General features: G+C 41.9%; 1 protein-coding gene across 4 annotated transcripts in view; it reads left to right on the top strand.

Annotated features, from left to right (window-relative positions):
* The window catches only part of MTOR (mechanistic target of rapamycin kinase), a 125420-nt gene that overhangs the window by 29601 nt on the left and 80057 nt on the right, over window positions 1-15762 (top strand). For all 4 annotated transcript variants that reach the window (XM_059912940.1, XM_059912948.1, XM_059912954.1 and 1 more), the window contains exons 20-25: window positions 7466-7552; window positions 10477-10644; window positions 11146-11258; window positions 11576-11738; window positions 12844-12936; window positions 13626-13772. In XM_059912940.1, coding sequence (XP_059768923.1) covers window positions 7466-7552; window positions 10477-10644; window positions 11146-11258; window positions 11576-11738; window positions 12844-12936; window positions 13626-13772 — 771 coding nt within the window. The remainder of the gene's footprint in view (window positions 1-7465; window positions 7553-10476; window positions 10645-11145; window positions 11259-11575; window positions 11739-12843; window positions 12937-13625; window positions 13773-15762) is intronic.

Here is a 15762-nt window from a genome sequence, read left to right as displayed (position 1 = left end):
ATCATTGAGTTACTTAGAAGTGGATATTTTAATTTGCAAACATGGGATTTTAAATTTCTTTCTTGAATATCGGTTTCTAACTTAATTGCCTTGGGTTTATGATTCTTTGATGTGTGCTGAAACTGCCTTAATAGTCTAATGCTTGATTGTTTTTGGTTAATATTTCCTTTATGCTTGGGAATAGGGTGTGTTTGCTCACGTTTTGCACAAGATTTTACATATGTTATTAGATTTGAACTTGTTGTGTTCAAATATTTTGTATTATTAATATTTGTTTGCTTAGTCTATCAAGTACTGAGAGAAGTGAGATAAAAATCTTTTATAATGATGGATTTATTAATTTCTCATAGTGTAGTCAATTCTGTTTTATATATTTTGGGGGTTATATTTTTAGGTGCATACACATTTTAAATTATCGTATCTTCCTGGTAAACTGAATCTTTTATCATTTTACAATGACCCTTTCTATCTTTAATAATACCTTAAAATTTATTTTGCCTTATGTTAATTTAGCTATACCAGCTGTTTTTGGAGATGTATGTCTTTTCTTATCCTTTCACTTTTTATTTATTTATTTATTTATTTATGTATTTATTTTTGGCTGTGTTGGGTCTTCGTTTCTGTGCGAGGGCTTTCTCTAGTTGTGGCAAGCGGGGGCCACTCTTCATCGCGGTGCGCGGGCCTCTCACTATCGCGGCCTCTCTTGTTGCGGAGCACAGGCTCCAGACGCGCAGGCTCAGTAATTGTGGCTCACGGGCCTAGTTGCTCCGTGGCATGTGGGATCTTCCCAGACCAGGGCTCGAACCTGTGTCCCCTGCATTGGCAGGCAGATTGTCAACCACTGCGCCACCAGAGAAGCCCTGTCTTTTCACTTTTGACTGTCTTATGACTTTTTGCTTTAGATGGGTATTTCATAATAATATATATAATAATATAGCTAGATTATCTTTTTAATCTAATTTGAAAATCTTTGTCTTTCAATCAGTGCATTCAATCCAGTTACATTTATTGTGATTGCTGATAAATTTAGGTTGATTTCCATCATCTTACATCGTGCTTTATTTTTGTCCTACTTTGTGTATTTATTTTCTTTCTTTTCTGTCTTTTTTGGGCTTGACTGAACTTTCATTTTCTTATCTGTTGCCCTCTACTCTTTGGCCACCTTTAATTTCATTAAACATTTTGTAATGGAATATTTTAACCATAAAGAGAAAGTAGACAATTTATATCAAATTCTCATACTCATCAACAATTATTTTATCAATTTGGTTTCATCTTGTTACCCCCTACCCCCAACACACACACACACACACACACACACACACACACTTTCTTTCTGGGGTATTTTAAAGCAAATTCCAGATAACATATTATTTCACCATTCAATTTTTTTTTTCCCTATATAACCACAATTATGACACCTACAAAATTAATGAAAATTCTTTAATATAATCTAATTCCAGTCCTTCTTCAGATACCCTTGTTTGTCTTAAAAATTTCTTTTTACATTGGATTATTCAGATCAGAATCCAAATAACATGGCATTTGGTTGACATGTCTAATTCTCTTTCTATATCTTCTCCCTTTTCCCTCACTGTTTTTCTTTCCGTGCCATGTGTTTGTGGAAGAAACCAGGTCATTTGTCCTACATAATCTTCCATTCTGGATTTGGCTGATTGTACCTTCAAGATGTCTTCTAAGTTTTTTTTGTAAACCGGTTAGATTTAGAGGCGTGATTAGATTCAGGTTCTATTCTTTCAGCAAGAAATACTTCATAGGTGGTACCATATACTTCCTATTTCAACATTTAATAAGCAGATATTTTCTAAATGATCCACTTCTAGTAATGTGAAGGTTAACCAGAGGATTCAGGTGCTGTGATTCTGTGTTCACCATCAGCCTTTCTCCCAATCATTTTATCGTTTATTGATGATTGTTTCCTAGAACCATTATTTGAATAGCAACTGGAAAATGGCGGTTTTCTAATTCTGTTATTCCTTCTGGATTTATAAACTAGAAATCACCTATAAAGAACGCTATGTCATCAACTATTTAGTTAATTTGATGGATAGTTCGTGCAGGAAAGGCAGAATAAATACATGATTCTTTCCTTTTATTCATCAGTTTTTCAGAATAATGAATCAAGTCCCTTGCACCCTCTTAAAAGTGACCCAGGCACCCCCCTCGACCCCCTGCCATTTTTTGAAGTATCATTAACAACTCATGGATATCTGTCCATCTATCTAGTGTTTCTATTCATTGAAGACAGTCTTCTTTCAATGATCTAATCATCCCACTCAACCTGGCTTTGTGTTCTTTTAACATTGCCCAGTAATCTTAGTCTTTGATCACTTTCTTTCTTTCTGGCAAAAAAAAGCTATTTCAGACTTATCAAGTATACTTCACTCAAGCCTAGACATAGCCACTTCCAAGGAGCTATGGTTTCTTCAAGTGAGAGATGGAACTTAGAGACTGCAGTTTGTGTGCTAGGGTGCTCATTGCTGCTGGTGTGTCATTGTTTCTAGGTCTTCTCAGTGAACAGAACTAGAAATATGTAATGATTTTTAAAAAGGAAAAAGTAATACATAACTTAATACTGATATTTCCAATTCAGATTTAAGATTAAAGAGTTTTTACTTCTTTGATTTTATACTTGTATCTCTTTTCTGTTACACTGAAAAACTTGATTCCTTGGTTCTGACATCTCCGTAATTTCTTGCTTTATCTTGCAAAGTATATGTATTTTTGTATACATATAAATAGTATATGACCAGTATTAGTATTAACAATATGATTACTGAATGCAGTTCAAGGTCTTTTACAATTTGTTATTGTTTTTAGGATGTGTCTTGTTGGGGATATACACCAAAATACTGTGTTCAAAGTCACTTGAAATAATTTTTCCTTCCTCTATCATTTACTATTGCTGCTATAACAAATCACCACCAATTTAGTAACTTGAAACAACACAAATTGATTATCTTACAGCTCTTTAGGTCATAAGTCTGGCATAGATCATACTGAACTACAGTCAGGGTGCCATTAAGGCTGTGTTCCTTTCTAGAGGCTCTAGGGGGACCCCCTTTCCTTGCTTTTTCTAGCTTCTAGAGGCTGCCTGCATTCTTTGGCCTCCTTCCTCCATCTTCAAAGTCAGCAACATTGTATCTCTTTGACTCTCCTTTTTCCCTCAAATCTTTCTCTCTGAATATAACCAGGAAAGGTTCTCTGCTTTTAAGGACTCCTGTGATTAGATTGGGCCCACCGGGATAATCTCCCCATCTCAGCGTCCTGCTCCCTAATCACATCTTCGGAAGTCCCCTTTGTCATGTAAAGTAATTTATTCACAGGTTCTAGGGATTAGGACATGGACGTTTTTTGGGTACCGAAATTCTGCGTACCACACTTCCCCCTAAGCTAACCAGTTTTATCAGTTTTTAAATTTATCTTTTCAGTATTTATTTTTGAAAATATAAGGAAATATATGTCCTCCACCTTCCTTCCTCAGAAGAATAACATAATATAAACTTTCTGAATCTTACTTTTTTCCACTTTCACAGCAGCATATCCTGGAGTTCATGCCATAGCAGTATAGTGAGAATGTCTTCATTCCTTTAGAGGCAATTGGTACTTCATTGTGTGAACATGCCATAGCTATTTGACCAGTCCCTGTTGATGACTGTGTTTTTCCAGTCTTTGATATTTAAAATAATGCTGCAATGAAAAGCTTTGTGTATACATCATTTTCACCTCTGTTTCTTCTTGTACTTAAATGGCTTCACCTTTTACATTTAGATCTTTGAGCTCTTTGGAATATGTCCCAGTGTACAGTATGAGGAATGCATCCAATTTTATCTTTTTCACCCATAAAATTTGACTTGCATACCTTATTTAACAAAGTCTAAAATTAGTCATTGTCTCCATCCTTTCCCTGAACAATATACAAAACTTAGAATGACTGATCAAAGTATTATATCTCCCTTCCTTCTTATGTTATTATCTAGTATCACTTTTTTTTAACTCCAAATTAAACGTTACTGTTATTTTATGCAGACAGTGTTTATGTTTATCCCTTTTGCCACTTCATTTCTGTCTCCCGTCTCAGAGCTTCCTCCTAGGACCATTTTCCTTCTCTCTAAGGCAAATTCTTCTGAGCATCCATCAAAGTAAATGCTCTGTTTTTGTTTATCTGAAAAAAATCTTTATTTCATCCTCTTGTAAAATCTTTATTTAGCTGAGAATACAATTCTGGGTTCTCCTTCAGCTGTACATATTATCCCACTGTTTTCTGACTTCTTTTGTTGCTGTTGAGAAATTATGATTCCTTTTTATGTAATCTCCCTTTTCTCTATGGCGGTTTCAGATCTTCTCATTTTTTTTGTTGTCCTGAAGTTTCACTATTGTAAATCTAGATATGCATTTCTCTTTCTTATCCTGATGGGGATTTGTGGGCTTTCTGAATATGATGATTCCACCCTTCTATTTTTTCCTTCCAGAATTAGATTCAACATTTAGAGCTTCTTACTCTGTCCTTAATGTCTCTTAGTTTCTTATCTGTGTTGTTCATCTTTGTCTCTCAGAGATGTATTCTGGATATGTCTTCACATCCATTTTCTATTCACTGATTCTTTAGCTATGTCTTTTTGACCTGTCATTGAGTTTTTAGTTCCTACTACATTTTATAATTTCTAAAGTTATACTAGGTTCTTTCAAACATGCCTAGTATTTTTGATAGTATCTTGTTCCTTACTCATATTTTTTTTTATTCTCTTATTCCTTTAAGCATTTTAAACAGGTTTACTTTATATTTTCTATCCAATAATTCCAATATACATAAGGTTTTTGATGAGTCTAATTCTGTTGTTTATTGTTTCTGCTGAGTCATACTCGCAGCAAGTCTGTAAGTCTGTCCTTATGTGTTTTACAATTTTGGATCATGCATCATATTCAGCTGGACTTCCCCTGGAGCGGTTAATACTGGAATATCTGCTCTGAAGTTGCATCTCTCCAGAGAGGGCTTGCATTTGCTTCTACCAGGTGGTCTAGGAGAACTTTTAGTTAGTTTCTTGGCTTAGAGTTTCTCAGGCCACACAGGTAGTTAAAATAACCTCCTAAACTCATATGAGAGTGGCCTGAAATTACAAACTCTTAGGAAGGCTTTTTTTTCCTACCTAGACCTCCCATCAAGACTCACAGATTACTTTGTCTCCTTTGCCAGTGGACAGATTTGGGGGTAGGAGGTTTCACCATTTTTTTTGATATGTAGCTTTTTGAAGGTCTGGCTTTATGTGAAAGGTTTCAGTTCTGATGATCTAATAACAACGTTTACCTTTTATGCATTACTTTTAAGCTTTTCATAGCAAGGGGATTTAGGAGGGGATCTAACCCACCATATTTTCAGGAACAAAACTACGTGTTCTTTTGAAATGCTAATGTTCAGGAGGGAAAAGAGAAAAAAGCTTGTGAAAGAATCTAAGGGAGAAGAAATGAGGTGGCTACTCGGGCCCCCTCCCTGGGGATGAGGCACCTGCCTGGGGGTATCCGTTGATCCTTATGCATCAGCCACCGGAGAGGCTGCCCCATGGACACCTCATATGAAGTGACAGCAAGGATCAGGAGGCTTTTGTCCTTTCGTCTCAGGGTTTCCCCTGACCTGCCATCCCTGATGCCCTGCTTTTCCTCCAGTTTAGATTTTCTACCTTCTTTCAGGTTCTGCATAACAAAAGTTTAACTAAAAAACCATTGTATTTTAGAGTCTCCTGCCCCTTGATCTCTGTAATATACTTTCGTAGGGACCATTTCACAAAAACTGTCAGCAGTGATTCTATGAGGAGGTGCCCAGGAGATAGGTAGGGATGGCTCTACCGAGTTGAACCTGTGTGCCATGTGAGACCAGGTTCTAACCCCCTTAGAATCCACTGGTGTCCCTGTCCTTAGAAATTAGTCCAAACTCTCTTTGAGCCCAGTTCTGTGTGTCCTATCAGTCTCACCTCTTCAGGTAATGAGTTCTATAAGTCCATTACTCACTATTTGAAACATACTTTTTATTTTTCCCCAACTTACCCAAGTTTTAACATGTGGATAAGGGTGAAAATACATATGTATGAAATTATTCTTGTTAATGGAGGGCAGCAAAGGCATAGAGAGCTATAAAAATTGGGGGGGTGGGGAAGGGAGGTTTACACTACGATTTGCGACTTGATATTGACATGTAGCACTATCTGAGGATCATAACAAAATAAAAACTACACCCTGAAGACATCTTTAACCTGGAAAGTAGTTGGGATTTCTCTTACCTAAGCCGTCTTTATTCCCAACTTTATTTCGTGAATGGCATCTCTTAACTGTTGCAAGATACCAACCTAAATAGAATCTCCTTATCCCAGCCCTCCCTCAATTTGCTTGCTGTTTTGGTTCACAGTTTCTTTCTTTCTTTTTTTTTTTTAATTAATTTATTTTATTTATTATTTATTTTTGACTGCACTGGGTCTTCGTTGCTGCACACGGGCTCTCTCTAGTTGCAGCGAGCGGGGGCTCCTCTTCGTTGCGGTGTGCGTGCTTCTCATTGTGGTGGCTTCTCTTGTCGCGGAGCATGGGCTCTAGGCGCACGGGCTTCAGTAGTTGTGGCACACGGGCTCAGTAGTTCTGGCTTACAGGCTCTAGAGCCCAGGCTCAGTAGTTGTGGTGCACGGGCTTAGTTGCTCCGCAGCACGTGGGATCTTCCTGGACCAGGGCTCGAACCCGTGTCCCCTGCATTGGCAGGCGGATGCTTAACCACTGTGCCGCCAGGGAAGTCCCCACAGTTTCTTAGAGACACAGTTAACTAATTAATTAAGACCTAATTAATTGAGTTAATTACTATAAGTGAACCACAATACCCATAATAGTTAGCTGTATTTATTTTAGAAAGTAAGTGGTAGTGAATTAAGACTGAATAAACAAAAGATACATCTGCAGTTAATTAAAAATTTCATGTCCATTTTTAAGTTTTCAGTGACTCCAGAAATCCTTCAATGATAGATGATGTTCATTGGGCATTTAACAGTATTTGTGTCCCTGTTCTAGTGCTTTCCAGGTATTAGCCCAGTTAACTCTTACCACAAGCCTATGAGACAAGAATTGTTATCTCCCATTTTCCCACAGAAGAGGCTGAGTGCAGAGAGATTAAATGAAGGTCACAAAGCTAGTAGGTAACAGAAACAGTTCAGAACAGCTAGTCTGGCCCCGAAGCCCCTGCTGAGCAGAAACTGCCTCACCTGGTGAGTAAAGCCACTGACATATTTTTCAGCCCTCACCACCATTACCACCGATGGTTTTAAATCTCATTCTTTGAAGCTTATTCTCAGAAGAAAGGGTGGTGCAGAAACCGATTCCATAGTTGTCTTTATTCATTAGCGTGCACTTGGGGTAAGCCTGGGAGTTCTACATCCTCCGTGGTGCCAACTTGCTGACCTCTTCTCTGTTTCAGTTTCTGTTCCAGCAGCTGGGAATGTTGGTGTCCTTTGTGAAGAGCCACATCAGGCCTTACATGGATGAAATAGTCACACTCATGAGAGTGAGTAGAAATTAATGCTTTGGCCTGTTCCTCAGTGTTTGGGTCCAGGAGCATTCAGCAGCAGGTTTGGATGATGTGGACATTTTTTTCATGGGTCATCATAGAGCCGTTATAACCTGAGGATAAAAAGTGGAGCAAGGTATCCCACTGGATTATGAAAGGGGGTGGAGGGGCTCTCGCTACAGGCTCCCAGGTACAAGAGTTCAAGGTATAAAGTCTGAGGAGAAATCCTGAAGGAATTGTTCTGCCAGAAATAAACTCGAGTTCTTTGCCTCACACACAGCAAAGCAATTTCACTTTAACATCACAATAGTGCTTTACTATTCTCACAAAAGCCCTCTTCCTTACTGTCTATAAAACCATGGCTTTAAGAGAGGATTGGGGATTGGGTTTTCCTGGGGCCATTAAATATGATGGACTCCTGTCAGGCTCTGAGGAAGAAGGTGATGCTTTTCCCTGCTACCTTCAAAAGCATAAATGCCACCTTCTGACTGCAATAGTGTTGTGGTTTTTTTTAATACATAAATTTATTTATTTTTGGCTGCGTTGGGTCTTTGTTGCTGCTGCGCAAGCTCTCTCTAGTTGCAGCGAGCAGGGGCTACTCTTCATTGTGAAGCGCGGGCTTCTCATTGCGGTGGCTTCTCTTGTTGCGGAGCACGGGCTCTAGGCACGACAGCTTCAGTAGTTGAGGCACGCGGGCTCAGTAGTTGTGGCGCATGGGCTTAGTTGCTCCATGGCATGTGGGATCTTCCTGGACCAGGGCTCGAACCCGTGTCCCCTGCATTGGCAGGCGGATTCTTAACCACTGCACCACCAGGGAAGTCCCTGCAACAGTGTTTGAGAAGAGGCTCTCGTCGCAAATTTTATAACATGCTTTAAGTAGGTGCAAAGGACTCCCCATTGATGGCAGTATCGTTTTTCTGTATTGGGGGTGGGAGGCTGCTTCCTACTGTTCTCTATAATTTCAGTGTCTCTGCTGGGGAGATTGCTTTGCAGAGATGGCTGTGTCCTCAAAGAACTGGAAGACAATTATTCCAGTGATTTCTGTTCTTCTACACCAGACCTTTGTAGTTAGCTTGGAAGAAGCAGCAGGACTAAAATGAAAGTGGCTGGCTTCAAAAATGGAACTTCCCCGAAAATGAGTCTCAGAACTGAAAAACTCCTATTTGTATAAATAAGTAAAAGCTGCTCTGTTCCCTGCCTCCTGCCACAGGGGCCTCTGTACAGAAAGAGTTAGGCAGGATGCTAAAGAGCCTGCGGGTGGTGTTAAGGGGGTTGGGGGTGGGGCGGGGAGGGAGGAAGCAGTGCCCTGGGGGGTTGAAGCTGAAGTAATCTGTGACTTATTCCCCAAAAATGACTTTCGACAAAACATATAGGAGTTTGAGGCTGGGAGCCTTACACCTGCAAAATACAGCTTTCATTTCCTCCAAGATAGAGAAGGTACCAACAGGGCTCTTCTTTGGCTCTTGATCCTGGGCATTTTAGTGAGCTCCTCCGAGCCCAGGAAGAGCTCGGGGCTTTGTGAACAGTGATCCAGCCGACATCCCTGGGGAGGCTGCCTGGTGTCTTTGACTTAGAGAAAACCCCTTGTGAGGAGCCCCGATGACCCTGCCGTGGAAAGGTAGGCGGGCTTTCTCTAAAGAAGGCAGAGCGTGGTCCCAGTGAAGGAACATCAGACAAACCACGGAGGCCATAAAATTTGTGGTGTTTCTTTGTCGAAGCTTTTTATCTAGAGAAAACAGCTTTTTCAAAGAGAATACCTCTCTCCAAGCAGAGAGAAAGAAAGTTTTACCAGCACCTTTTAGTATAGGTTTTTTTAGAAATGTTTTTACTTTCTAAACTACTATGATTTAAGAACAATTTTTTCTAAATAAAAATACCGTAGGCTTCTTTTAAAGCCTTCCATCTGAGGAGTTATCTTTTTTTTTCCCACTGACTTCTACTCTGAATTAAATGGGGGCCCAAGAGTATTAATAAGCATATGTTGCCATCATTAAGTCTCCTACTCTGGAGGTTTTAAAGAAGGCAGTAGGCCACTGTCTTTCTGAATTGATTTGAAATGACAGCTTTTCCTGGAGTGAGAGACTTGGACCAATTTGCCTTGCAGTACCGAGACAGGATCTGGAGCCAGTTGGCCAAGTTTTTATTTTAGTAATTTATGTGGAATATAATTAGATGATTGTAGAAAAATGCTCCTCTTGTGGCACTCTCCAGGCCTGAAAATGGTTTGGGACAGATGTCAGATGCTGTCGAGCAAAGTCTCAGTCCAAAAGGGCAGGAAATCTTGTTAACACTGAAGTCACCCTCTGGCAGAGCCCAGGTGCTACCCAAAGTGGGACCACCCCTAGACGGCTGGAGAGCTCCTGGAGTGATGCAGGCCTGGTCGTTCGTTCATTCTGCCGGATGGGTTTGGGTGGCTGGAATATGCCAGGCACTCTGCTGGATTCAGGCAGACAGAGAGGGATCGGAGGGTTTCTTGCCCTTAACCAGCCTACAGTCGAGTAGAGGGAAGGCGGCAAAGAAAATTAAGTATTACAGGTGCTAGAAGAGAGCAGAGCAGAGGGACCCACAGTGGATAATGGAAGGAGATAGGAACGCCTTCTTAGGCGAAGTGAGGCTTGAGCCAGGTCTGGAAAGACAGATGGGCTTAGCTGAGCAAAAGGTGGGATTCTAAGCCGAGAGCAGCATGACCAAAGCACGGAGGAGCCATGTAGCCTGGTGCTTTTGGGGAAATGCAGTTTAGTTGCTCACTGTGACTGACGTAGGATACAGGGAGGCCTGGGGAGAGGAGGATAAGGAAGGAGTCCCATGGCACAGACCATGCTCACTGCATTTGTGCTTCGTTTTGGCTGTCTCAGTTCCTTGGTTCATATTTCAGCAGAAGGGCCCCCGACTTTGCTTCTCTGTCTCTTCCCTCTTTATAGGAATTCTGGGTCATGAACACCTCCATCCAGAGCACGATCATTCTTCTCATTGAGCAGATTGTGGTAGCTCTTGGGGGTGAATTTAAGCTCTACCTGCCCCAGCTGATCCCACACATGCTACGAGTCTTCATGCATGACAACAGCCCAGGCCGCATCGTCTCCATCAAGGTGAGTAACCCGGGACATCCTCTGGAGAGATTCCCAGAGTCCATCAGAGTCCCTGGATGGGCATCTAAGAGACCCTGTTCTGAGTGACAGGGGGATGCTTGGTCCATAACGCTGACTCTAAAGAATACTGTAGTACCTGATGCGTGCAGTGTACAGTTTACAGGATGTTTCTAATCCTCTCTTGATTATCCTTATGTTTTGTCTCTTTTAATGGATTATTCTTGGTAAATATTTTATTTAGCATACCAGTTTTCTCTATTATCCAGCAACTTATTCCTTACCGGTTGAAATAAGTTCAGAGAAAGTGAAGTAACATATAAGTGAAATAAAATGACGGGGAAAAGTGCTACCAAGAGAATGTAATTCAGAGCCATTTAATAAAGGCTTTTCAGAGTCCCCAGAGAATTTTGAATTATCCATACCACTGCCGCCCTTCGGGTACTTAGATACTTGATACCTGACTGTATTTGTTCATCGCCGTGCCTTTACTCCTTTTTGCAGTTGCTTGCTGCAATCCAGCTGTTTGGCGCCAACCTGGATGACTATCTGCATTTGTTATTGCCCCCTATCGTGAAGTTGTTTGATGCCCCTGAAGTTCCATTGCCATCTCGAAAGTGAGCACCTACCCTTTAGGACTAACAGTTATCAAGCTTTTAATGTTTTGTTGAAAATGCCCTTTTCTTAAGTCCCCAGGCCATCTTTCTATTTTTTTGTTATTTCAACTCTCATTAGTTTAGTCCAGATATGTACCAGGTTTATGGAAATCTTCACTGTCCGCATCCCACAGGAATATGTGTTAGATCTCTGTACCCAAAATAATGTCAGAAGCCATTCCTTCCCGTTGGGTGCTGATTGTTAAGGTAGCCCTCAGCCACTTCTCTTACTCTTGGGCTGTGTGTTAGCAATTACTGTATGTCAGCGATTGTTGTAGGGCAGCGTTAGAGACAGTGGACCGCCTGACGGAGTCCCTGGATTTCACTGACTATGCCTCTCGGATCATTCACCCGATTGTGCGAACGCTGGACCAGAGCCCAGAACTCCGTCCCACAGCCATGGACACGTTGTCCTCACTCGTGTTTCAGCTGGGGAAGAAGGTGAGGCAGGAGTCCTCGACACGCGCGCTCTTCTGCCTTTGCAGACTCCTCCACTTGTTAGTCTGTAGGCCTCAGTCACTGACAAAGAGCTAGGAATTGTTTGTGCCTTTTTTTCCTTCTTTATTCAGCAAGTATTTATTGAGCCACCTATGTGGGCTGAGTGCTGTTCTGGGGATAACGCTGTAAACAGAATGATGTCCTTGTTCTCACTGAGCTTACATTCCAGTGAAGCAAAGCTACGAGACATAATTTATCTCATAAGAGGAATGGGAGGGAGTAGGGAGAGATGCTGTTTCTTTAGAGGCAGACCTCTCTGATAAGGTAACATTTCAGCAGAAACCTAAATAAAGGAAAGGCCCAACGCCAGGGAGCTGGCTGCAGGCAGAAGGATTAGCAAAGGCAAAGGTGTGAGATGGCAGTGTGCTTGAAGGGTGGGGACAGCAGGAGAGCGGTGACTTCAGGGGAGGGAGCCAGGGGGAAAGTACTTGGAAAAGGTCATAGAGAGAACCTTGTAAAGGCTGTGCTGGCGGTAGGCATGGAAGCTAGGTATTGTGGCCAGTGGTTCTCAGATTGTGATCCCCGGACAAGCAGCATTAGCATCTACTTAGCTGGGCGCTCCTTAGAACTGCAGATTTTCATGCCTCACCCCAGACCTACCAAGCCAGCAATTCTGACTGTGGAGCCCAGCAATCTCTGGTTTCATATGCCTTCCAGGTGGTTCTGATGCCCACTAAAATTTGCACATCGCTGTTGTAGGCCATTATAGTTGGCTTTCGGTCTGAGCAAGACTAGAATTCTTTGGAGATTTTGAGCACAGGAATACTGTGATCTGACCTAACATTTTTCAGTGATCATTCTCAGTGCTGTGTGGAAGAATAGACTGGGCCAAGAGGGGAAGCAGAGAGACCATTAAAATAAGAGGCTGTTGCAGTGACGCAGATGGAAGGTGATGGGGATGAGGATCATAGCACAAGGGGTAAAAAGTACCACAGAGCTAGTCCCAAACCCAGAAGTAGTAGCTGCAATGTGGTAGGGGTAATATTCTTTTTTCTATTTCCCACTCTCCAAAGTAATGGTTTCTGATCTGCTTCCTCTCTTGTTATAGTACCAAATTTTCATTCCAATGGTAAATAAAGTTCTGGTGCGACACCGAATCAACCATCAGCGCTACGATGTCCTCATCTGCAGGATTGTCAAGGTGAGCTGTGCTTTGTTTCTATTTCCAGGTCCCGCATTGTCTTTCTCAATTGGTATTCTTGTAATCTTAGCAGTGGGGGTATATCTAGCTTTTTAGCTCTGAACTAGAGATTGGCAAACTTTTTCTGTCAAGATAGTAAATTTTTTCAGCTTTGTAGGCTATGTGGTCTCTGATGAAACTACTCAGCTCTGCCACTGCAGCCTGTAAGCAGCCATATGCATATGTAAACGAATGAGCCTGATTGCGTTGCAGTAAAACTTTATTTATGGACACCAGAATATGATTCTCTAATAATTTTCACGTGTTGCAGAATATCAATCTTCTTTCAATTTTTTTTCAATCATTAAAAAATGCAAAAACCATCCTTGGCTCTCAGGTCCTACAAAAACAGGCAGCAGCTCCTTGCCGGCCCAGCTCTTTGTCACGTTTATGCCTCACGGTTGTCTCACGTTTGCCAGTTGCACGCTCATACTACTAAGTCAGTGCTTGCCAGTGGCCAGGAGTGACCAACACAGACTGGTCTCAGTGTGGAATACAGCCCACCTGTGATTCGTTCTGTCCCTATGTGGAATCTTCACCTAAATCCTGGCTCTTCCAGAAGGTGTGACCCTCCCAAGGTTTAAGGATGTTTTCTAAACTGGGAGCGGCTTGTGGAGTTGCAGGGTGGTTCTCTAAATCTCTGGTTGCAGGGATACACCCTTGCTGATGAAGAAGAGGACCCTTTGATTTACCAGCATCGAATGCTGCGGAGTGGCCAAGGGGATGCCTTGGCTAGTGGACCAGTGGAAACGGGACCCATGAAGAAACTGCACGTCAGCACCATCAACCTCCAAAAGGCAGGTCCATCGTTTCCGGGGGGGGACTTGGAAAGGAGAGCCCCTGCTCTTCTCTCTTGTTCAAAACTTTCAGCTCTTGCTGTCTTCTGTTTAAAACAACCAAAAACCAAGCATCTTTCTGAAAATCTAGATACCACGAACTTAGGTCATTTTGTTTTTTCTCCAAGTATCTGAATTATACAATTTTTTAATAGAAGGAAAATAAAGAACAAGGTGTCCTTTTGTGTTCCCTTGGAGCTTTGACAGTGGAGTGCATTGTTGCAAATAGCGTTCTCATTTTTTACATGAACAGAACACAACCAGTGAGCCTCCTAGTTAGCACTGAGCCTGATGCAGGCTCTTTAAAGCAGTGCTTCTCAAACTTCTCAGACTCATTGGGCTTACCACATGCTGGGGAGCTTGTTGTTAAAATGCTTGTTCTGATTCAGGCCCAAGCTCAGGCCTTGATAGTCTCCATTTCTGACAAGCTCCCAAATAATGCCGATGCCAGTGGTCCACGGACCACACTTTGAGTAGCAAGGTTTTAGATCTCTGCAGATCAGTACTGGATTCTCTATGCTGACCAAAGCCTGGGATATAACCAACTTCTCATCATGTATGCCACCAGCTATGCACTTAAAAACAGGCAGTTTCCAAGCATCTCTAATGGATGGATCTAAACAGAGTAATCATATACTTCACTGACTTTTAAATAAATATACCAGGTTGCTTATTTTCCACATTTTACATTAGTCTTCAGTACTTCTAGTGACTGTAAGCAGCTCCCAGTTTGAATTTCAATGTGGTAGTTTTCTTTATTAGCAGCTGATGCAACACAGCTGCATTTCGTGTATAGCAGCAGATAGAGGTAAAGTACTGGGCAGGGCTGGGTCCTAGTTGACTTGGTGTCTTCTTTTGGCCAAGCCCATAACGATTTGCACACAGAGCTGTGTGCGTGTGCTCACCCACAGCTTTGAAACACTGGCCTGTACTCCTGACATCAGTCTTCACCCACACAGACAGCTGCAAAGTGACCACTACTGAGAAACGTTTGATGGTTTAAGATGGAAGTGGTCAAATACCCCTGGGTCATGAGTGATGCTGCTCTACCTCTGTGTGTTTTGTAACTGCTAGTCCAAGACTTCAGGAGGAGAAAGGGCATCGACACCTGGCATTCCCAAGCAGTTGTTGAGGCCACCGTGCCGACACCTCACATTTGAGGGAGGGGCCAGACAAGGAGGCCAGGTGCACGTTCCCACCCAGATGTTTTCAGCCTGCCTAGGTTCAGAATGTCCTTCCAACCAGGCAGCTGTCCACTCAGCTTTAGGGCTTTGTTCTCTCTATTTTAGGAAATTCCCCAGTGGTCTAGTTTGCTTCCAGAAAGTTTTGCTTTCTACCCAGGACTTGGAAAAATAAGCATAACCTTTGCCAAACAGAAAAAAGAATCTGAGTCTGTCTCACCTGAGAGAACAGATCAAGTTAAAAAACCCTAAGCAAAGCTCTCCACAGCTGACTCTCAGATCCATTTCATCGAAAAGTAAATTGTGCTTCTATATATTCATGTGATGATAATTAGGGATTGGTATATTTGTCAGTTTTAACCAGCTTTCAGAATAATAATTTGCCACCTCAGTCACCTTTCTGTTGGCTATGCTAATAGAGGATTTACGTAGTACAGAAAACATACAAACCATTTATGTGTACCTCTAGGATGCCTTCCAAGATTCTCAGCAGCTTTCCTGTCTCATGATAATCTATTCGGGCTTACCTTCTAAATGAATAAGCTGGCGTTCCATCAGCGTGCAGCAGTGTAACCAGATGAGGCAGTCAGTGGCGGGTGGGTGAGGAGAGGAAACTGGCTGGAGTTTCAACAGTTACTGTAGAACCCAGAGAATTGAGAGTTGATTATGTTTTAAATTACAGAGCAGTGGGGAAAGGCCCAGGTGAGGGACATATCCTGTTTGATAGATTGTGCAGTTGTTGCTTAAGCTGAAATTTTTTGAAGAGCCTT

Source organism: Balaenoptera ricei, chromosome 1 (assembly GCF_028023285.1).
Source record: "Balaenoptera ricei isolate mBalRic1 chromosome 1, mBalRic1.hap2, whole genome shotgun sequence".
NCBI lineage: Eukaryota > Metazoa > Chordata > Mammalia > Artiodactyla > Balaenopteridae > Balaenoptera > Balaenoptera ricei.
The sequence above is the reverse complement of the archived record's forward strand: the minus strand, read 5'-3'. Positions and strand labels throughout refer to the sequence as shown.